At 33.6% G+C, this 24037-nt stretch overlaps 1 protein-coding gene across 1 annotated transcript; it reads right to left on the reverse strand.

Moving 5' to 3' along the window:
* Positions 1 to 1929: 1929 nt before the first annotated feature.
* LOC133202846 (uncharacterized) lies at positions 1930 to 13504 on the reverse strand. Its single transcript, XM_061338721.1, has 10 exons — positions 13281 to 13504; positions 9366 to 9456; positions 8521 to 9065; positions 8155 to 8373; positions 6984 to 7074; positions 6045 to 6589; positions 5667 to 5897; positions 3360 to 3450; positions 2422 to 2966; positions 1930 to 2237 (listed from the first exon to the last, which is right to left on the reverse strand). The coding sequence occupies exons 1-10, from the start codon at positions 13495 to 13497 to the stop codon at positions 1930 to 1932; spliced, it is 2883 nt and encodes a 960-aa protein (XP_061194705.1). The 5' UTR covers positions 13498 to 13504.
* Between the last annotated feature and the right edge of the window lie 10533 nt (positions 13505 to 24037).

A 24037-nucleotide genomic window follows, 5' to 3' on the forward strand; every position in this document is an offset into this window, starting at 1 on the left:
GAGAAAAGATAAAGCTTTCGTATTTCACATGTACATTACCAATGACAACACCTTTTCAAACAAAATATGATTTTTGACTCCGTGACCTGAACGTTTGACCTACTTTTCAAAAAAAATCAAAAACTTTACCTTTGGTCATAACCTTTGAATGAGAAAAGATAAGGCTTTTTATACTTCACATGTATATTACCTGTGAGAAGACGTTTCCATATATATTATGATCTTTGACCCCGTGACCTTTAAGTTTGACCTACTATTCAAATTCAAAATTTTTAACAAACTTTAACCTTGATCATAACTTCTGAATAAAAAAGACAGGGTTTTCATATTTCACATCTACATAACCCGAGACAAGAACTTACCAAATATGCTATGATTTTTTACCCCGTGACCTTGACCTACTTTTAAAAATTTAACATTGCTTATACCTTTTGAATGAAAAAAAAGATAGGGCTATCATATTTTACTTGTCCACTACCTGTTACAAGACGTTTCTAAATATGCTATGATTTTTGACCCCGTGACCTTGACTTTCAAGTTTGAACTTATCTTCAAAATTATGTCTTTTGAATGAGAAATGATAGGGTGTTCATATTAGACAAGTGCGCATGCATTATTGTGTCAAAAAATTTCCAAGCGTGCTTTGATATTCGACCCTGTGACCTTGAAGTTTCACCTAATTTTCAAACATAATATCTTTGCTGATAAGTTTTGAGGGAGCAAGATAGGACATTCATATTTGACACGCGTATTACCTGTGACAAGCATTTTCAAATGTGCTTTTTAATCCCAAAACCTTGACCTTGAAGTATGACTTAATTTTCAAAAAATATTAACATTGCTGATAACTTTTGACTGAGAGAAGATAAGGCATTTACATTTGACATGTGCATTACCTCTCTCTCGACTTTTAGAATGTACTCTGGTTTTTAACCTTCTGACCTTGTTGTCCTTGAAGTTTAACCTAAAGCCTTTTTCAAATTAATTTTACATTGGTAAACTTTTGAATGAGAGAAGATAGGGCATCAAGATGTACATTAATATGACAACACCTTTCAAAATGATATTTCATTTTTTTTTATTTCATGACCTTGACCTAGAATTTTAACATACTTATCAAACATTTTAACTTTGGCTCCAGAAGAGATAAGGCTTTTCGTATTTTTTTCACATGAGTGCATCACCTGTGACAAGTTCTTTCGGATTATTTAATGATATTTGACCTCACGACCTTGATCTTGAAGTTTGATGCAGTTCTGAGAAGCTTTAATCTTCGCCATAGCTGTTATTAATTCAATAATTTATGTCTTTTTGTATGAGGCACAGACAAAACAGGGAGGACAATCAAGACAGTTACAATATGCTATAAATAATTGCATCCTAACCACTAGACACCGAAAGTGGGGGACCACAATTCTTTGAATTTGCTGGATTGGTCAAAGTTTCCCAGTTAAGTTGTCAGTTTTTTTCTAGCTGCCCCTCCACCCCTTCCCCTTCAAAAACAATACTACGTGCCTGTCCTGATTAATATGAAACTTTGCATTAATCATAAGAATATACATATTTAGCACAGAAAAGGAATCCAGCTCCTAAGTACTGTTTAAAAGGAATGCTTTACAAAATATATAAATATATAGAAATTATCGATCTCTTAGCTGTTAAAGGTAATGCATTGTAAAAGTGGAATCCAGCTCCTTGGTACAATTTTAAAAGCACTCTGGTAGCTGCCAGGAAAGAGTTTTTTCCATTGCTGAGATTATTTATCATTTGTGGAAAACAAAACAAAAACCTACACTACACGGTTTTAAATGATGAACGAAAGCATGGTTGACAATGCTTTTTCAACAATGTATGTACTTATTAATTAATAAACATTTTTTTTATGAAATATAGCGATGAAATATCCGCTCTCATACAACAAGAATCAAATTAAAGAGACAACAGAATGACAGAAAACAGAGACAAAAAAGGCAAAATTTCGGCCACTATAGGACCAGCTGCATTGTCTCCATCAACAACATTTGGTAGGACTACCCTGTTCGTAGTGGAGATTGGTGCTCGAGTAGCTGTATCGATTGTTGTAGATCTGCATCCCTCAGGGGAACATTGTGGGCAGTCTGAGGGTCTGTTTGGATTATCTGGGGCACATTCTGGCCGATGTCCTCCACCACCACCGGGACCCGAGTTCACACAGTGACAGAGATAGTATTCGTATCCGTAGTTTTCCATGTTCCAGTCTAACAAAATACGAAAATTTCATTTGTTTGCAATAAAAGCAAATTGCATGAATAGAAAAAACAAAAAATATCGACACAAATAAATTTTTTCCTGCTTAGATAGCGGGAATTAGTAAATGTGGATCATAATTTTGAAAATTTATTGAATACTTGTAAACTCTAAAGATTTAATCAAAACACTCACGTGATATGTTTGTAGTACAATTGTAAGAAGTAATAGTTCCTTGATTAACAACAAGTCCTTTGAAACAACCGAGATAATATGGAAATTTCTCTGTAACATAATATCTGTAACTTCCATTGACAAATTTCCCATGACACTTGTCCAATTCAGCTTCAGAAATGTTCTTTGACAGTCCAACCCTTGGTCCATAGATAGGAAAACCATCCAAAGCCACTCCAATGAATTCATCAATTTCTCCTTTATACAAACAACTTTCTGGTATTTTATGATAATGATAAGCGCCATTTGGACTTGCATGTCCATCACATTGATCAAAAGTTTCGGGATTTGATCCCTCCACAGCGTTTGTTAACTCGCCTGCCAAAGGGTTGTAGATGGCCACACCAGTTCGTGTAATCCCAATCATTCCCAGACCCACACATCCCGGCACTGGTACAATTTGGGGATTTTTTAAAATCGTAATGTTGTAGTTCTGAGCTGTGGGAGTGTTTGGGTTGACTCTCTGTGTCTCATGGTCCGGAAGACCGCTCGCCGAAATGTGAAATCTAGTGAAAAGTTATGTACAAATGTTTTCCAATGCATCCAGATTTCTTACTCGTCACGAACAAAAAAGGCAAATAATTTCTTATTTCGATATTACACTGTATATCTTTATGCAGGAATTAGGAAAAGAATTCAATGCTTTTGGTTTTTAATATGCTATAAGCAATATATATATAGATAGTAATAAATAATGTACATTTTACTGGCATGGTCATATTGCCAACATGTTCATCTAATAGGCCGTATTTTAAAAGTTATTTTGAATCCTTCTCTCCCCTTTACTTTCTTTTTGTGTGACTATTGTGTATTTTCTACGGAAATATTTAGTAAAGAAAATGAATCACTACAAAAATGGTTTTCTTGTATAAGAAAGAAATGATTCATATAAAACTTACAAGATCGGGTCATCGGTGTGAACTCTGACGGATGCTCCATGCTTTGAACTCGCCGTGAATTTTGAGATTTCTTCCCTCGTCAGTCCATGTACTTTAAGAAATATACGTTAGAAAATTTACAAAAAAAATATTCCTACAATTAAAGTCAGAAATTGCCTTTGTGTTCGACATATAAAGAAACCAATTTTTCTTTTCTTAAAAAATGTTATCGCAGAATGTTTGATTTCTAAAACCTCTGTTATTATATGAATTTTGCTGTTTTGAGGTAAAAACAATGATTCAGCCACCTGAGGAGTATATACCGAGCGAAAAGGGTGAGACGAATATTGCACTTTGAGAGTGACTTAATCATCATTATATTGACTCAAAAAACAGCAATAATTGTTTTATTATATGATTCAATGATTAAATGATACTAACTCATTTAGCAAACCTTGGCAAGTTGCTTTTTTTTTTTAGATTGTTTATATTTGATGAAATCCTAATCAACACAGCGAGATAAACCCTGACCAGTTGTATTAATTTGGAATTTCTTGATCTAATTTTCATGCGATATAGAAATAATAATTGTTATGTTATATAACATTTCATAACTCTATAAATTAAGAGGTTCTTTATTTTTAGTCCAATAAAAGAAAAAAATAAATTAATGTTATGTTCATTTGGTACTTAAGGTCTTGCAAGTAAACATAACATTTAAAGAACGAGTGCACTTATGGGCCCCGGTGAAATGTGAAAAAATGAAGAATCAAATTAAGCATAATTTTTCATCTCAGATCATTAATTGATATCTAAACCATAAAATTCAACAAATTTTATCGCTGAAATTCATGAATATACAAAGAGCAAAGCCATACAATGTGGTAGTGGTCAGTCGACATTCGTGATTTTCTATAGTAAATCGAGGATGGGTATTCATTTCAAAGCTTTTGTTTACTGTCAGCCTAACGTTGTACAAACTTGTGCGAATGACAAAAAGCGCAATATATATTTATAAAACTTGTGTGAAAGTAGGAAATTTGTACACGATTAGGCTTGTACTTAAAACATTAAAAATGTATGAAAAGTTCAATGTTTTTCCTACAGCAAGCGAGAGCTATTTACTTGTATGACCTATGTTGAACCCACCCGTGGAATAAATTATTTAAAATACTGGTAGCCACGTGAGTTCTACCCGGGTAAACATTCCTCAAAGGTGCTCACTGTAAAAGATAGCCACGTTTCGTATCATTATATCGAAGTCGTAAGTTTGTATGTTTTGGTTTAAGAAACACGAGAGGGTTAGGAGAGTTTTGTGTCGTTAAAATGTCATCATACATAAAAGCGTTAAAAATTTTTAACATTCACGTAAGACAATGATACCGGTATTTAAAGCCACCTAAATACACTTTTTTCATTTTAAAATTTAAAGGAACTAATGGTAATACTTACTGTATTATTTCAAACGCAAGCATGCAAATTTCTTAGTTTGATCACTATGGCTTCAGGCATCTATACAACTTCATTTTTTCTCAGGTAAAATAGCGCAAGAAGTATCATTCGGCAAACGCGCCCGTGAATGATCTACCATCAGATTGTTCAAGTGTCCGATTTAAATGTCTCCTCCCCTTGATTTGAATAAAACGAAACTCAAAATAGGATCGGTACGACTTTTCCAGATTTGGGGTAGCTATAGGCTTAAAAAATCTTCATTTGTTTCAAATCCATGCTGATTTAGGTGATGTTTTAACGTGATTTTAATTAGAAATATCCACTTGTGTTTAACTATTACCAAAAAGAACAATTTGGTAATATATTCTAAAGTAAAACGGCACTGAAAAAGGGCCCATTAAGCATTGCTTAAGTGCACTAGTCCTTTTAGAAGTTCTCAATTTATATGTAGTCAAATTAAAAAAAAAATGTTATGTTCACATGGAAGGGCGCGTGCAGGTCAACATAACTTGAGATGATTTCTACAATGTTGGATTTTAGCTAATCAGAAAGCTAGGAATTATTCAATCACATAATGAACAAAATTAATAGAATATAATTGCATAACCGAGTACGATATTGTTACATTGAAGTATACGGCAATGAATGCATATTGATACAACTTTAAGTGCGAGTGTTTAGAATACTTAAAATGTAATTATAATTAATCAAATAACTAATTATGATTGTTATTGTTTAAAGCCGAGTCGGCAATATTTCAGCCTGATTAACAATGGACTTAATATATAATATAATTATATATATAGTAAATATATGTATTAAATATATGTAAATTATGAAATTTGATTTAAAACATCATGAATAAAGGAAGTCTACATTGTTTAGTACCTTTTGAGTTAGAGGTGGTGACATTCTCCATTGGGGGACGAGTAGCCGTTTCCATTGTTGTTGATCTGCATCCCTCGGGAGGACATTCCGGGCAGTCTAGAGGTCTATTTGGATTATCTGGGGCACATTCCGGGCGACGTCCTCCACCTCCTCCACCGGGACCAGAGTTCACACAGTGACAAAGATAGTAATCGTAACCATATTTTTCCATATTCCAGTCTAAAAATATTAAGGAATATAAAAACCAGTCATCTGTCTCTTGTGGCAGCAAATTTTGCCTAGTTAAATAATGCAAATTATTCGTAAGATTGAATTTTAATTTTGAAAATTTATTAAACATATGTCAACTCTACAAAACATACTTACGTGATGTGTCTGTAGTACAGTTGTAAGAAGTAATAGTTCCTTGATTAACAACAAGTCCTTTGAAACAACCGAGATAATATGGAAATTTCTCTGTAACATAATATCTGTAACTTCCATTGACAAATTTCCCATGACACTTGTCCAATTCAGCTTCAGAAATGTTCTTTGACAGTCCAACCCTTGGTCCATAGATAGGAAAACCATCCAAAGCCACTCCAATGAATTCATCAATTTCTCCTTTGTACAAACAACTGTCTGGTATTTTATGATAATGATAAGCGCCATTTGGACTTGCATGTCCATCACATTCATCAAAAGTTTCGGGATTTGATCCCTCCACAGCGTTTGTTAACTCCCCTGCCAAAGGGTTGTAGATGGCCACACCAGTTCGTGTAATCCCAATCATTCCCAGACCCACACATCCCGGCACTGGTACAATTTGGGGATTTTTTAAAATCGTAATGTTGTAGTTCTGAGCTGTGGGAGTGTTTGGGTTGACTCTCTGTGTCTCATGGTCAGGAAGACCGCTCGCCGAAATGTGAAATCTACAAGTTATGTACAAATGTTTTCCAATGCATCCAAATTTCTTACTCGACACTAACAAAAAAGGCAGATAAATTCTTACTTCGATATTGTATCTTTATGCAAGAATTAGGAAAAGAATGCAATGCTTTTCGTTTTAAATATGCTATAAGCAAATTGATTCGATGTACATTGTAATAAATAATGTACATTTTACTATCATGGTCAAATTACCAACATGTTCATCTAAAAGACCTTATTTTAAAAGTTATTTTGTATCCTTCTCTATCTTTTATTTTCTTTTTGTATGACTATTTGTATTTTCTATGGAAGTATTTAGTAAAAAAAAGAAATGACCTGAGTCACTACAGAAATGGATTCCTTGCATAAGAAAAAAATGATTCATTTAAACCTTACACTCTCGGGTCATCGATGTGAACTCTGACGGATGCTCCATACTTTGAACTCGCCGTGAATTTTGAGATCTCTTCACTCGTCAGTCCATGCACTTTAAGAAATATGCGTAAAAAATTTACAAAAGAAATATTCCTACATTTAAATCAGGAATTGCTTTTGTGTTCGACAATATAAAGAAACTTATTTCTCTTCCGTAATAAAAAATGTTTTAGCAGAATGTTTGTTTTCTACCACCCCTGTTATTATATGAATTTTGCTGTTTTTGAGGTTAATACAATGATGCAGCCACCTGAGGAGTACATTTACCGAGTCCGAAGGGTGAGATGAATATTGCACTTTGAAAGTGACTTAATCATCATTATATTGACAAAAAAAGCAATAATTGTTTTATTATATGATTCAATGATTAAATGATACTAATTCATTTAGCAAACCTTGCTTTCTAAAAATTGTTTACATTTGATGAAATCCTAGTCAATACAGCGAGAGAAAGGAGATTAAAATAAGCAAAACCAGTTATATTAATTAGGGATTTCTTGATCTATTTTTGGGGCGATATAGAAAAGATAATTGTTATGTTCACCTGAAAGTCGGGTGTAGATAAATATAACATTTCATGACTATAACTCTATATAGTAAAAGGTTTTTTTTTTCTTTTTAGTCCAATAAAAGAAAAAATAAATTAATGTTATGTTCATTTGGTATTTAAGGTCTTGCAAGTAAACATAACTTATTTAAATTTTAGAAGTTCTCAATTTATATTAAGCCAAATGTAAAAAAAAATGTTGTGTTCATATGCAAGGGCGCCTGCAGGTGAACATAGCTTGGAATGATTCCTACAATGTTGGATCTTAGCTTATCAGAAAGCTAGGAATTATTCAATCACATAATAAACAAAATTAATAGAATATAACTGCATAACCTAGTACGATATTGTTATATACATTGAAGTATACGGCAATGAATGCATATTGATACAACTTTAAGTGCGAGTGTTTAGAATACTTTAAAATGTAATTATAATTAATCAAATAACTAATTATGATTGTTATTGTTTAAAGCCGAGTCGGCAATATTTCAGCCAAATGAACGATGGACATGATGAATATATGTAAATTGTGTAATTTGATTTAAACCATCATGAAGAAAAGAAATCTACATTGTTTAGTACCTTTTGAGTTAGAAGTGGTGACATTCTCCATTGGGGGACGAGTAGCCGTTTCCATTGTTGTTGATCTGCATCCCTCGGGAGGACATTCCGGGCAGTCTAGAGGTCTATTTGGATTATCTGGGGCACATTCCGGGCGACGTCCTCCACCTCCTCCACCGGGACCAGAGTTCACACAGTGACAAAGATAGTAATCGTAACCATATTTTTCCATATTCCAGTCTAAAAATATTAAGGAATATAAAAACCAGTCATCTGTCTCTTGTGGCAGCAAATTTTGCCTAGTTAAATAATGCAAATTATTCGTAAGATTGAATTTTAATTTTGAAAATTTATTAAACATGTGTCAACTCTACAAAACATACTTACGTGATGTGTCTGTAGTACAGTTGTAAGAAGTAATAGTTCCTTGATTAACAACAAGTCCTTTGAAACAACCGAGATAATATGGAAATTTCTCTGTAACATAATATCTGTAACTTCCATTGACAAATTTCCCATGACACTTGTCCAATTCAGCTTCAGAAATGTTCTTTGACAGTCCAACCCTTGGTCCATAGATAGGAAAACCATCCAAAGCCACTCCAATGAATTCATCAATTTCTCCTTTGTACAAACAACTTTCTGGTATTTTATGATAATGATAAGCGCCATTTGGACTTGCATGTCCATCACATTCATCAAAAGTTTCGGGATTTGATCCCTCCACAGCGTTTGTTAACTCGCCTGCCAAAGGGTTGTAGATGGCCACACCAGTTCGTGTAATCCCAATCATTCCCAGACCAACACATCCCGGCACTGGTACAATTTGGGGATTTTTCAGAATCGTAATGTTGTAGTTCTGAGCTGTGGGAGTGTTTGGGTTGACTCTCTGTGTCTCATGGTCAGGAAGACCGCTCGCCGTAATGAAGAATCTACATTAGAAAGTTTGTTTATTAGATTCAATGTTATTTCTCATACGCACATAAAACCTTATCTTTTTATTCAGATCAATGTGTGTATATTTTCTCTAAAAGTAAATATTTTTTGCAATATAATTATGATTACAACAGAAAACTTCCAAAATGCCATTTTATTAATTTACGTTTAATTTATTCTCCTTCATGCAGTTATTCGCATCAATATACACCTTTAGTTCTTTTGCCCAGAAAACAACCTATTTTCTTAATATGAAGTGCATATTTAAATTGTAAATGAGTAATTTAAAGGCTTACACTCTGGGGTAATCAGTATGAACTCTGACTGATGCTCCGTAAGAAGAACTTGCCGAAAATTTTGAAATTTCCTCTGTTGTCAATCCCCGGACTGAATGAAAACAGAATTTCTTTCAATTATCACAATAGCATAATTTGATAATATACAGTCTAGAATAGTAAAGTGAATGGATGTCACATAGTATAACCTTTTAAGAAAATAAATTGAGCAAAAAAAGTTTAACACTTGAAATATTGAAAATAACACATACTAAAGGATTGAATTGTGGGGTTTTCATCACATAACGAACTTCGACAAATCGACAATCTTGTGCAATTACATAAGATAGAAATAAAATTGAAAAGGGGTACGGGATATAAAATCACATTCAATTTCATTATTTTGTATCAATTCGCAGCAATAACAGCCATAGGACGGCATCTCATTCTTATAGATTTTCTTATCTCAAGCATGGTGAACTGGTTCCACTCGCGCTGCTGAGCAAGAGCTTGTTCCGATACGTTGTTGACGTTATGTCTCTGTCTTAAACGTCGACTCGACCAATAATGTCTATAACGTATTAAAATTGTGACAAATTTGCCGATCTCACAGGTCAAACCAAGATCTCAACATTATTCTTTTGGAGGACGTCTTATGTTGTATGGGGTGCAGATGAGAGTTGTCTTTGAATATGCTCGTATTTCCTCGACGCACAAGGAAATAACAAACTTAAGGAACGAGGATATAATTACAGTATGAACTCTTAGAATCTGATATTCAATTTTTGTCAAAAGGTCAGTTTTACCCAGTTGGCTTATATTTTACCCCAAAAAATAACACTACCGCCACCGTAGCAGTCACGTTCGATGATTTTTCTGGGTCATTATCTCTCATTTTCTTGTCTACTAACAAGAACTCTTCCATCTGCAAAATCGACGCTAAATAGTATCTCATCAGTACACAATACAGTACCAACCAGACTCAACCTGACATCTAAGCAATCCCAGAAAGCAGTCCCCGGGACTGCTTTGGGACCGCTGTGGGACTGCTCTGGGACCGCTAGGGACTGCTGTGGGACTGCTCTAGAAAGCAGACCCAGCCGTCCCAGCAGTCCCTGGGACTGCTTTCTTGGACTGCTTTGTTCACTCGTGCGTGAAAAAGGTTCTGAGTGACAAGATAGCTCCGTCCCTTGTGTATTCTGAATTTGCAGGCTCCCTGTTGTTGTTTTGTTTACTTTCTGCAGAGAGGTGTTTAAGATAAAAATAATTAAAAAAAAAACAAGTATTTCTTACAAAATTTAAATAAGTAGAGATAGTTATGCATGTAATAAGTAAATGTCTTCAGGGGCTGTAAATTTACACAATTGTAGTCTAGAATTAATTTTTAAAAAATGATAGTAGTTAAAAAGGGAAGTCAGGGGATGATTCTTATCCCTAGAATTAAACTTCAATACAGGTATTTTAAAAAAAATTATCTAGGCCTATTTGATAAATTAATACTATTAAATTATGTACTCAAAGTTTGCATTAGCACTATTAAAAAAAGACCCCCCCCCCCCAAAAAAAAAAAAAAACAAACAAACAAACAAACAAACTTGTCATTTCAGTAAGATATTCAGAGGGATGTACAGTACTGGATTTTTTCTTAATTGAAAAAGCTACATGTAATACCATGCTTAAAAGAGTACTCCATGCTATTTTTTACCGCCCTCAAATAAAACCTAATAATTTATTAATGACCATGAAATAAAATTATTCTACCATTCTTCTTTCACATAAACAATGTGAACAATTATTGGGGGATTTATTTATGAATTAGTTTTTAATTTCTAAACAAGTTATTAAAAGAGTACATTTGTTTAAAAAATAAACATATGAAAATATCGGGAGTATGGACTTATATCTTATTTGTTTTGTTTGCGTTTACCTGGCCGATTAAATAAAAAGCAATACAATATGGTATAAAATGGTGTCAACACCTGAGGTTTCAATCGCCTTTGGGCATAATTAGCAGAAAGTCAATGCAAATTACTTTGGTATCAGTGTTACACATCACTGAACACGCTGGTCAACAATGACACTAATTTCAATCTACATGTATGTACTGCAAAAAAATCTTTGTTTCAATAATTGTATATAAATTTATTTCGGGACTAATTAATTTTCAATATAATCTGAGGGTTCCATTCGCGTGATTTACAGATGTACACTTGAACATCTATATAATAAAACACTTAAAACTGAGAATCTAATAATAAAATTGGCAAGTCATTCAAAATAATCATGACTGAAATATAATACTCGGTAAAATTTATCAAAGAATTTTTCAAATGCTCCAAAACTTAGGAATATGCATTCAGAGTATAGTATGGAAACTGGCCTTGCTCTATAAGATCTATTTAAAGCTAATTCTGGTAGAAAATAAACAATTCAAATTTAATTTTCTATTTAAAAAAATGATTAAATTCTAAAACCAATATCAATCACAGAAAATAAAGACATTGATTTATTCTGGTGAAAAATTAATATATTAAATAATTGTGTTGAAATAATCATGTTAATAATGGGTGTGAATGTCTTCTTCGTTCAATAATTATTATTTATTTCTATACGCGTACTGTAATTTTCTTAGCAGTTTAGAAATTACTGTCGTGTAAGTATTTGTTGATACTACTCAGAAAGAAATGATCATCAATTTCAACTGCCTTTTATAGTTACATTCTTTATTGATAATCTCATTTCTGAGTATGCTCCGCCCATTAAATTAATTAACCCCGCCCACTGGGACTGCTGGGACCGCTTTCTGGGACTCCTGGGACTGCTTTCTGGGACCGCTGGGACTGCTGGGACCGCTATGGGACTGCTGTGGGACTGCTCTAGGACCGCTCTGGGACTGCTCTGGGACCGCTCTGGGACTGCTTTAGCAGTCCCAGAAAGCAGTTCCCGGGACTGCTCTGGGACTGCTTTGTGTCGGGTTGGGTCTGGTTGGTACTGTACCTCATTTTATTGTCATTGCAATCCAGCGATGATGATTGTTCGCCCATGCAAGGCGAGATTGTGGATGACGTTGAGTTACTGGTACTGCAGTGAGAGGCCTTCGAATTCGAGCTCGTCAATTTGCGGAATGTAGCCCGTTTGTTTAACTTGTACATAGCGCTTTAACTCCACATGTTTAACCTCACTCTAGTAGCACGGCAATGTTACTCGTCTGGAACCTGAGGAGCAGCCTGAAACAATCTCGACGTTGTAACAATAGAACCTTACCTTACCTGAGCGCTGCCGATTAGTTACATAAATAAGTGTTCCGAAATTGGTTTAAAAGTCGGCATACAGTGGACGGTGCACATTCAAGTGTTGGACAACGTCTTTTTTGTGAGCAGCCAACGGTTTGTATCCCTTTAGCCAGTTGACTCTCCATTCTCAGAAAATCCTGGTCGTTTTCCCATTAGTCTTTTTTGCAATTTCTCACTGGATTTGTTTTACAAGGGCGGTCCTGAGAAGATTTCTGAGAAAATTCATCCCAAACCGTGGGCATTCGAGCATAACATTTTATTGTTGAATTGTCACTACGTTTGAAGACATGGTTCCCGAGAGTCAAAAGTTTAAAAACATATTTGTCTTTTATAACCTTTATATCAATTACATGTAGTTTTAGATAAAACATAAAAAAACTTTCAAGAAAAATATTTTAATATTATACCTATGTGAAAAATGCTTAACTTATTTTGCTCAGTATACATTTCACCTTGAAATGGTTTAAATGATCATCTATACGTTATGTTGATATTTGACCAAGTATCCAAGTCTTTCTCAACTATACCACGAACATTATACATGTTTTAATGTTATAAACTGTCAGTTATAAGCAAAATATATTAAAAAAAAGATTACATAAATTCGCTTCAAACACGGAATGTTAAACCGTAATTAACCTACATTGTGCATTGTCTGTTGAGGCAGATGTGACATTCTCCATAGGTATACGTGTAGCTGTATCCATCGTTGAGGACCTGCATCCCTCTGGTGGACATATTGGGCAGTCTGAGGGTCGGTTAGGATTTTCAGGTGCACATTCAGGACGTGGTTGACATTGGATAGGTTGGTACCAGTGCATTAGCAATGCAACGAATACGAACACTATGAAGTTTACCATGGTTCCTTTAGTTCTTTAAGAATCATTATACAAAAAACTTTTATTTTACATTTTCAGAATAGACTACACTTAACTTTTTTATTTGATGAATTAATTGTATCACTTTGTTTTCAAATTAAAACTTTTCAAACTAAAATTGAGACAAATAATGTCAAATATTAATAAAAATAACATTTTTCCACATTCACAAGATGTAAAATTAATAATGATAAGATTATATACGAGGGGTGATCAAAAAGTTTGCGAACTAACCCTATATTTACAAAACCACAATTCTTATCAAAACGAAATTTGGCACACATATAGACATATACATGTTCTATAAATAGCAGATGTCATGTAAAGTTTTGCTACATGTTTGTGACGTCACAATGTAAAAATGACGTCAATATGTAGATGACCTATGATAAAATATGGTTGACTCAGTCGTACTCGAGGAACAAATAGCTGTAAAGTTTAACGTATATCTTGGAAATTCCTTTGCAGTAGCATATAATAATTTGTACAAGGTTTATGAAGACAAAAGGCTTGCCAGAAGTTTAATCATTAATTTGATTGATTGTTTTAGTGAAGAAAGGGAAAAGAGATGTGTCCTTAGTTGAGCAATTTGTTATGAAAGATCGCCAATTTACAATTAGTAAAATAGTTGAATATCTTAACAATAATATAATTATCAAATCCTGAAAATATCGTTTACTTTGGACTTTAAACATATCAGATATGATGAAAAGAAGGCACCCATACTTTATCCACAGTGGATAAACGACGCTACCTAGACAGAGGAGTCGGGTGGTGATGATCACCATGCTCATTCTGGGAAAGGATATTCTTATCCACCCATCCTATTTCCGAGATTTCGCCATTTCTGACAAATAGGCTGTTCTTGTTATAAAAAATAACTTACATGGTAGTAAATATGAGACTCGAAAAAATGCTTTAGCTTTTGTGAACAGAACGCTATGGAGCATATCACGTGACCGCCTGGATCACGTAATTCGCGCATGGGCAGAACGATGTGCATTAAAATTGGAAAGGACTACTTTAAAAAATAATGAACACTGAAACCTGATTTTATTTCTTATATGGAAGCAATTCAATTAGTTCGCGAAATTTTTTATCACCCCTCATACATGTATTTCAGAAAGTTTTTAAAGATATTTTGACATGTATTTTTTTCAGTGAAGTTCTGCTTAATAGAAACCCTGAAACATTTTGTGCATATGTCTATTCAATTGCCACTTAAGATTTCTTTTAATAAAAAAGAATTCATTTAAAAATGTCATGGCACAATTATTTTTATTCCTCAAATTCACCTTTATCTGACATTGACCCACATAACTGCTATACGCAGCATTGCAAAATAAATTTTATTTTGGGGAGGTCACCTTTAAGTTATAAATGCCTCAAGGATATGACTGAAATGTTTAATTTCTATATGCGGTAAACAAATCTGGTCATTTTCGCAGTAATAAATATGCTAGTAAGAAAACCCTTATTGATATTATTAGGCCTGGGTACATTTAAAACGAGTTAGTGTGTGCATTGTTAACTAATCCCCTAAAAGCATGGGTTGAATCTTATCTATTGCTGTTTCAAGAAGTGCATTTTTTCAGAAGTAAAGGAATGCTAAAACAATCTATGATATGTCACACTGCATGTATTTTTATCGCCAAAAATAAATTATGTCTTTGAAAACCTAATTATCTACAGAGAAAATAAAATCTTTTTTGTTTTGTTAAGTGTATAAATATATAAATACGTACATTAATTAGATAGTACATTTTCCTTACCTTATATCAGTCAGAAGATGTACCGGTTGATCATTCAGTTGTATTACATTTATGGATGGAATTCATGTTGCAGCTCAGCTTTTAGAAAGTCAACACTGCATACATTCCTATTTCTTTTAATAGTAGATCACGATTTTCCGACAGAGAATCAGTTGGCCATGTCCATTTAACAGCAGTCCCCGTGAACGGATGGATTTCATTTTTTAAAAAAAATCTAGTATCTATTTATAGCTGAGCGTGATTTTTAAAATAAAAGATTTTACTTGGGGTAGATTTATAACGTGATTAAAATCCCATGCTTGTATTAGGAATTCAGTATGATTCAAGCCTACGGTGTGCATTGCACATAAATGCTGCTATGACCTGAAATGATTCTCAAAACATGAGTAACTACTTTCTTTAAATCTTAACAAATATAAAAGTAAAAAATGGAAAAAAAAAAAACTACATTTTATATACAGGTTATCTGGATACATGAAATAACCTTTTATTATCTCTATATTGTGTATCCAAATCCACGTCTAGAAAAATAACAAGATAATAACAATTACTTTGAGAATACTTTGATAATTGCAGTTTCTTTTACCATTGCGGTTTTGTATAACAGTTATGTGAAATGATTTGCACACAAATATTTAAACTAACTGATGTCGAGATATTTTTTTTTTTATTTTAAACCCTTTTGATGTTATTCCATATACAGTGTATAACCTCAAAGACTATTTGAAGCAAAAACATTGTCATATTGAAGTGAGTTTATTTGAGACGTAATTGAAATTAGGCTATGTACATCTAATTGTGGCATTTGAATTAATATCGAATGAGAAAGATACTTATCAGTTTAAGATTGAATTATTTGGGAGTTTAGGGTATATATAGATTGAAGCACATAGTAATTCTTGCATATAGGATTGCAACATTTCTACGTATAGGCCTATTTTCAAATGTACTAAAACCTCTCAAATATAGATATTTTTCCTCGATCACAGGTCATTCATACTCTCTCCTTTGATGCAATATATATATATATATATATATATATATATATATATATATATATATATATATATATATATATATATATATATATATATATATATATATATATATATATATATATATATACTTTTACATTTATAAAACAAGAAGCAAAGAATATGATTCAAGAATCTTTTTAATGACTTTCTTTTTGTTTATGGCTTTGTTTATTGAAACAATTTTATTAAGATGATCTTGTCGCCCGCGTGGCGCAGTGGTTAGAGTGTCTGCTCTAGAGTCGAGGCGTAAGGAGTCGATCCTTACGTCGCGGGTTCGAATCCCACTGTGGGACGTGGAGACCGGTCCTTCGGATGAGACCGTATAAACCGAGGTCCTGTTGTCGCAGTAGGCGCTGGCACGAAAAAGATCGCTCACTGCTCAATGGCCGTAAGTGCCGAGTATAGGACAAAATTTGCAGCTCTCCACTGGCAAGTGGTGGCGTCTCCATATGAGTGAAAAATTCTCTTGAGGGACGTTAAACAACATACAAACAAACAAAAAGATGTTCTTCATGCTAAGTTATAATTCATGAAATATGGAGATAACGAACAGTGATCAAGCTCAAAAGTCCTTTATATCAGTACATATCGGGAGCAGAGAAAACAAGGAGCTTTAAAAACGTCAGAGATGGGATCAGGTGCCATGGAGGAGTGAGCATCCCCTGATGAATTGTTATGATCGTGAAAAATTCGAAAACAATTCATTTTTTAAATAACGGCCTTACAATAAGTATGAAAAACGTCAGTCAGCATTTGAATTAATTAAAGATAGGTTGCATTTGCTGACCAGGTCATTGTTTCGACCATAAAACTTGCGAAATGATGACTTAAAACGAGACTGTTGATATCCTTGTTTCATCAATTTTTTGTCAATAGCTTACCTCGTTTTAGAAATTGTTCATACATAGAGCATATTCTAATTGCGTATCGAATCAACTGGGATACAAACACCCTATAAGCAGGTTATAAGGGTATATTGCTACATATATAAGGGAAGTTGACGATTGAAAAATTGAAATCGTCACAATTATTATAAAGCTTTGTTGTTACCATTAAAGCCTTTTTCTAGTAAAATATCCAAATATAAAACAGATGTGTCAGACTCTGTGGTATCTTAAATAGTGATATAGTTTTACTGAGTTAAAGTTGAATAAGTCGCCCATATTAATAAGTTGTTATATTCTGGCAGCTACCAGGAAAGACTTTTACATTATATCAAGGATTTCACTATTATAATGCACTATCTTTAGCAGCTAGGGATTGGTAATGACTATATTTTTATATATATTTTGTAAAGTATTCCTATTTGACAATACTTTAGAGCAGAATTCCTCTTTTATACTACATATATATATTCTCATGATTTACGCGAGGACAACGAAAAAAAAAGAACACTTAACTCTGACACTTTACAGACATAACGTTGGTGAAAAGTGTATGGAATTTTACAACAACACTATAGATACTTTATATAATCTATTGCCGGGATTGAAACAAAATGAGGTAAAGAAGGATAATTTTTAATCAGCATTTTTGGGAGTACAAAATCCCTATGACATTTTTTAGCATTAACTATATTTATACAAAGAATATTTTTATGTGTGTTCAGCTAACACAAATACTAAAGACACTTTACTTAAGGAAAATATAAAATACTATAACTGTTCTATTCTAACTTCTAGTATATAACACAAAATTTTATATGTTGAATGCTTTTCATGAAGAAGTACTATATAGTTAATAATGAGGACCTTAAATCATTTATTTTAAAAGGGCAAAAATTTAACGAACCCAGGATCTTTCAACTGGCGTCATAATTTCATAAATATTATGAATTCTGCATGTGGAAGATTACGTCAGGCGATGAGCAAAACATGAAAAAGAGGATTTTAACTTTGTCAAAATGGATTAAAAGTATAAGATGGATGTTGAGATCCTACATTAAGCGGTTGAGGGCAATGTGAAAATTCACAAGTGATAAAAGAATTAGATAGATTACGCGATCAGTATGTACTGGTCTCAGCTGACAAAGCAGGTAACAACATTGTCTTCGTAATTAAGGCTCATTATTTGCTGTATTTTACAGGAACTGGGATATAATTCTGAAAGATACCAATTTCTAAGAAAGAGTCCCTTTCTAAGGAGGGAATTCTTCAAAATTATATGTCAGTTTTAAACATTTTTAATATTTCCAACAAACATATGAATTCTAAGTACCCTACCTATACTATAGCTATACACCTCTGATGTTTCTGGAGGTTTGCTCTGCTCCAGATTTGTATTGTTTAAATGGACTTTGAGCTTGAATACTGTTCGTTATCTCCATATTTCATGTAAAGGATATTTATTGTTTGGATTCTATACATCGGCAATGTTAAAAAAATTTAATGATAAACAAAACTATGGTGAGAATACTTTTGAGCTCGAGTACGGTTCGTTATCTCCACATATTTCATTTGAACAGAGTACAATAAAGTTAAAAGTAAAAATGATAATAAACATTTTGAATGAACTATGGCGATTAAATTTCCGCTGTCATACATAAAAAAATCTAAACAATGAGATAAAATGATATAAAACAGAAACAAAAGTGGTAAAATTTCGGCCTCCACACGACCAGCTGCATTGTCTCCATTAACAACATTAGGAAGGACTACTTTGCTTGGGGTGGATATTAGCGATCGAGTAGCTGTATCAATTGTTGTGGATTTGCAGTCTGGAGGTCTGTTTGGATTATCTAGGGCACAATCCGGGCGATGTACTCCACAAAAACCGGGATCATGGTTCGTTGATTGGTCTAAAAATAAAAATATGCAATCATTACAAATCTGTGAAAAGGGCATAAATCACGGACTCCCAGAAATTCCAGAGGTGGGATCAAGTGCCTAGAAAAAAGTAAGCAACCCCTGTTGACCGGTCTCACCCGCTGTGAATCCTGATCAATTATACGGAACATTCCGTAGTCAAATAGTTTTAAAAATAAGGCCTTATAATTGGTAGGAAAAACGTCAGCCAAAATACGATGCAATGATAGGTTATATTTGTTATTAAACAAGGTCATTATAACGTCTGTAGAATTTATTAAATGCTGACTTTAAATAAGGTTGTTTAAATTCCCGTAACATCAAGTTATCTGTCAGAAGTCCGATTCCGTTTAAAAATTGATCGTACTCGAAGCATGCTTTTGAGTATCGAATAAGCTGGGAGACGTAAAACCATATTCAGGTGAAAGCGGAATATTACTATACATAAATAAGGAAAGTTGACGATGGAAAAGCTAAAGTCATCTCGTTTACATTTGTCATACAATTTAATTGTTAGTTTGCAATGATCGTCTATAATCAGTAAAACATTCAAATATGTGGCAGAATCTATGATGTCTTTTATTTCAAGCTCAGTGGGATATATCGAATCGACAAGTGAATCAAAGTAACTATTATTAATTGAAGAAAAAAACGTCGTCAATATATCTGAATGTCGAGTTGGAGCTTCGAGGCAACAACAGATTTCTTCTTCTTCTTGTAAAAGTTTTTTTTTAAGAAAATAAATTCTGCTTCATAGGAATATAAAAACAGTTTGGTTAATAAAGGATCACAGTTACTTCCCATCGAAATTCCAACGGTTTGTTGAAAGATCTGGTTTTCTAACAATAAAATTGAAAACTGATGTTTTTTTTTCAAATAAAAATAAAATATAACTTTCCAAGGAGAACTGATCGACGCTAATTGGTCAGAAATGTTGGTCAAAGTTCTATAAATATTCATGTAAACAAACCACGGAGGATGTAGTGATTTTGAGGAAAACTGAAACAATATCGTGACTCAAAGTCAGAATTTGAAAAATTGGGGGATTTAAGGACATTACAGTGAAGGCTATGAAATGTCAGGAGGTGGATCATTTACAACAATTTGAAAATGTTAATTGTGGTTCGTCCTAAGTTTGCAGTGTTCCAGCTGTGTGATAATGACATAGACACATAAGGAATTTATGTAAACAAAGTTAAAAATTTCATTCTTCGGTTTAAAAATAGATTTAAACTATTATTGCTAACAAATATTCTGTGAAAGTGTGTCAACTCCTTTATTCGTCAGAAAACTTGATATATACCCATCAAAAAACAACAATCTTTTTACGGAGTTAAACAAAATTAAGGAATTTGCGGCAGATTCCAGTGTTGTTATTGGAATATGTAAGAATTGAAACATTGGTGACAATCTATTTTCAAGAATGGGAAACATATGAATTGGAAAACTCGCCTACCAAAATATTATAAGAACATTCAAGGAACAATTTTGTATACAAGGTGTGACGTGTAAGACATAAACAAAGAGGAAATGATTTACTAAGAGACTTGTTTGAACAATATGTATTTGCAATATTGATCATGCATGTGTAATATCAGTAATTAAGGTTATATGTTTATAATTATGTTAGCACAAAAAAGTTATGATCCAAATATTGTATAAAATTTAGCTTATATATTCTCATATATTTTGAAATTGCACATATGTATAAGTCAATATTTCGCTACACGATCCGAAAGGAGAAGGCCACCCTGAAGAGGCTAAAATATTGGGTGCATTATATATGTCACATGTCTATATGTATTAATTTTGTTCCTTAATTTTACAGCCTTTAAAGTGCAACACAGAACAGAGAAGCGTGTTAGCTCTGCTGAACTGAATTTTAAGTTATTATAACACAGGTATTTACGAATAGGGCTCACTGAGAAATGAAAGTATAAAATCTTTAATGTAGATATTTGATGCTAGCCAAGAATTTTATCATCCAGTACATTCCATTAAGACTAGCTTTTAAAGTTTTTAATTACAAAACTATATCTTTCTATCTCAAATGCTTATAACAGTAAACAGTGGTAACTGTGTAAATAATCATGTTTATATCATCCAGTGCATTCCTATTAGGAAGTGCTTTAAGGGTATAGCTTAACTAACTTAGATCATTCCAACTCAATGCATTGCTAACTGTATATAATACAGTGTCAGCTGTATTACTACCTGGTGTTAGCCATGGTATTAATGTAGTACGTATCATTGTGATAATTTCTGATAACTAGGCTTTTGGGGACTACACTTGTAGTTCTTCAGTGTTAACTGAAATTCTCTCTGAGTCAAACAGTGAGCTGCGGTAGCAGTGATCACAATTTCTAGCGTTAGCTAAATATTGGGCAATGTTAGTTGTCTATTTTTTGCCTCAGCAATTCTGAATTTAATATCATGTCCTTACAACATGCTTCATTGTACAGTCAAGATGTAACAGCCTAGGAAAAGGAGACGGGTTACTGAAGGCTTCAAGGAGGAGGTCAAGGATATTCTGAAAGAGATGGTGGCAGAAACTATTCCTACAATAGCGAGCAAGGTTGTGGCACAGCTACAAGAATTGAAAAACCCACCCAACAGCTTGTCGCAATCTGCATCTTCATCTAAACAAGGTGAAAAAGCAGCTTTTTACTACAATGAAGAGTTCCGGTCTTGGAGAGCCGAAAATCCCGCTCAAATACTCTGGGACAAAATCAATGCTGAACTTCACTTGGAGGCATTACAAGTTGGACTTAAAAATCGGTTAGACATGAATGAAAAGGCTAACAAACAGAAAACACAGAGCCAGCAGCCCTTTCGTGGGAAAAGTAAGAAGCCATGCTTCAGCTAGAACAACAATAATGGGAGCTGTGTTCAATCAAATTGTGAGTACGCGCACATCTGCAGCAGATGTTTTGGGGAGCACCCAAAGAAAGAGTGCAGCTTGTTCTCAGAGCCCAACAAGAAACTCATTGTAAACTCTAGTAAACATCAAAACCCAGCAAGCCAGCCTAGAAAGTGATATAAGATTAAATAATATTGTTGTAACCCCTGTGGATGCAAGAGCATTTAAAGTTTTGGCTACATGGCTATGACTCTGAAGAATCACAATTTCAGCATAGTAAAAATCTTCCGTCGGCCATAGATAACATAAATATTTTTCAACAAAAACTTGATATTGAAGTTCATGAAGGGCGTGCAGCTGGTCCATTTACAATTGATAATTTACCTCTTAGCAACCTTCAAATATCTCCACTGGGGTTGGTACCTAAACAGAAGAAGGGAGAATTCAGAGTTATACATCATTTGTCCTACCCAGAGGGTCATCAATTAATGATGGAATTTCAAAGGAATATTCTGATGTGACATATCAAACCTTAGATGATGTTGTTAAGCTGGTTAAACGGTTTGAAAGAGGAATCCACCTTCAAAGTATTGTTAGAAAAGGAATACTTCACGAAATATATAAAAACGTAGTCATGATCGATAAAGGTAGTGCATTAAAAACGTGGAATCCAGCTCCTTTTTATAATGTATATAATACTAGTATACAATAGTCATTCTACAAAAATACGCCCAATTAAGAACTTTCTATGTCGCTCACAAATTTACCGTTGTAATATCTGAACTATAATTTTAAAGATCGATTTCAACTCTAAGATTTAACATACATACATGGTTTTGTAAATATTTAGCGATAGATATGCAGATTAAGTTTTGATATGAACACAATATAATGTTTAAAAAGATTTCCACTCCAATCTTAATGTCGCTTCATTCATTTACAGATTTCAAGATGAAATTCTCAGTCGTATAAGTTTGCAAGGAATGTAAAAGAAGTTTTTCCTATTTAAAAAGAAAATAAACCGTTTCTCGCGAATAAATGCATGGATCTTCTTTCATACGAAATCATAGCATGAAATATATGGTGATAACGAACAGTATTCAAGCTCAGAAGGCCATTAAACATTACAAAATAGGAGCACACGGATCTTCAGAACATCATTTGGATCGGATGCCATGGAGGAGTGAGCATCCCCTGCCGACCGGTCACATCCGCCGTGTGCTCCTTGTCATGATCGGGAAATAACTGAAAAATCCGTCGACAATTCAGTGTGTAAATAATTACCTAACAATTAGTATGAAAAACGTCAATCAGCATTTGACTCAATAATTTTTCTGACAAGGTCATTGTATCGACCATAGAACTTACGAAATGATGATTTTAAACAAGGCTTCTGATATTCTTGTTTCATCAACTTTTTTGTCAATAATTTACCTCGTTTTAAAAATTGTACATACGTAGAGCATGCTCTTGCGTATCGAATCAACTGAGAGATATAAACCCCGTGTGCAGGTGATGAATGTATATTGCTGCATAAGTAAGGGAAGTTGAAGATTGAAAAGTTAAAGTCATCACGTTTATCATAAAGCTTGGTTGTTAGATTACCATTAACGTCTTTTTCAAGTAAAATATCCAAATATGAAAGAGATGTGACAGTCTCTGTGGTATCTTTTATCTCAAGCTCACTGGGATATATCGTATCGACATAAGAATGGAAATAACCATTTTTAATTGACAATACGTCGTCGATATATCTAAATGTCGAGTTGAGGGCCACAGCAAGTGTTTTTCTTCTTTTCATGTATAAGATTTTAGACAAATTCTGCTTCATATGAATACAAAAAATGTCTGCTAATAACGGGGCGCAATTGGTACCCATGGGAATTCCGACAGATTGATGGAAGACCTGGTCTCCAAAAACAACATAGATATTGTCAATCAGAAACTCAAACAACTTTTTAATGTCAACTTCAGAGTATTTGCCTGTATAATCAGAATGTTTTTTAACAAAACAGCATGTCGCTGAAAATCAATTAACTTCTGTAACGA

Source organism: Saccostrea echinata, unplaced genomic scaffold (genome assembly GCF_033153115.1).
Source record: "Saccostrea echinata isolate AGI-Se365-2 ecotype Australia unplaced genomic scaffold, CSIRO_AGI_Sech_v1 ptg000047l, whole genome shotgun sequence".
NCBI classification, from domain to species: domain Eukaryota; kingdom Metazoa; phylum Mollusca; class Bivalvia; order Ostreida; family Ostreidae; genus Saccostrea; species Saccostrea echinata.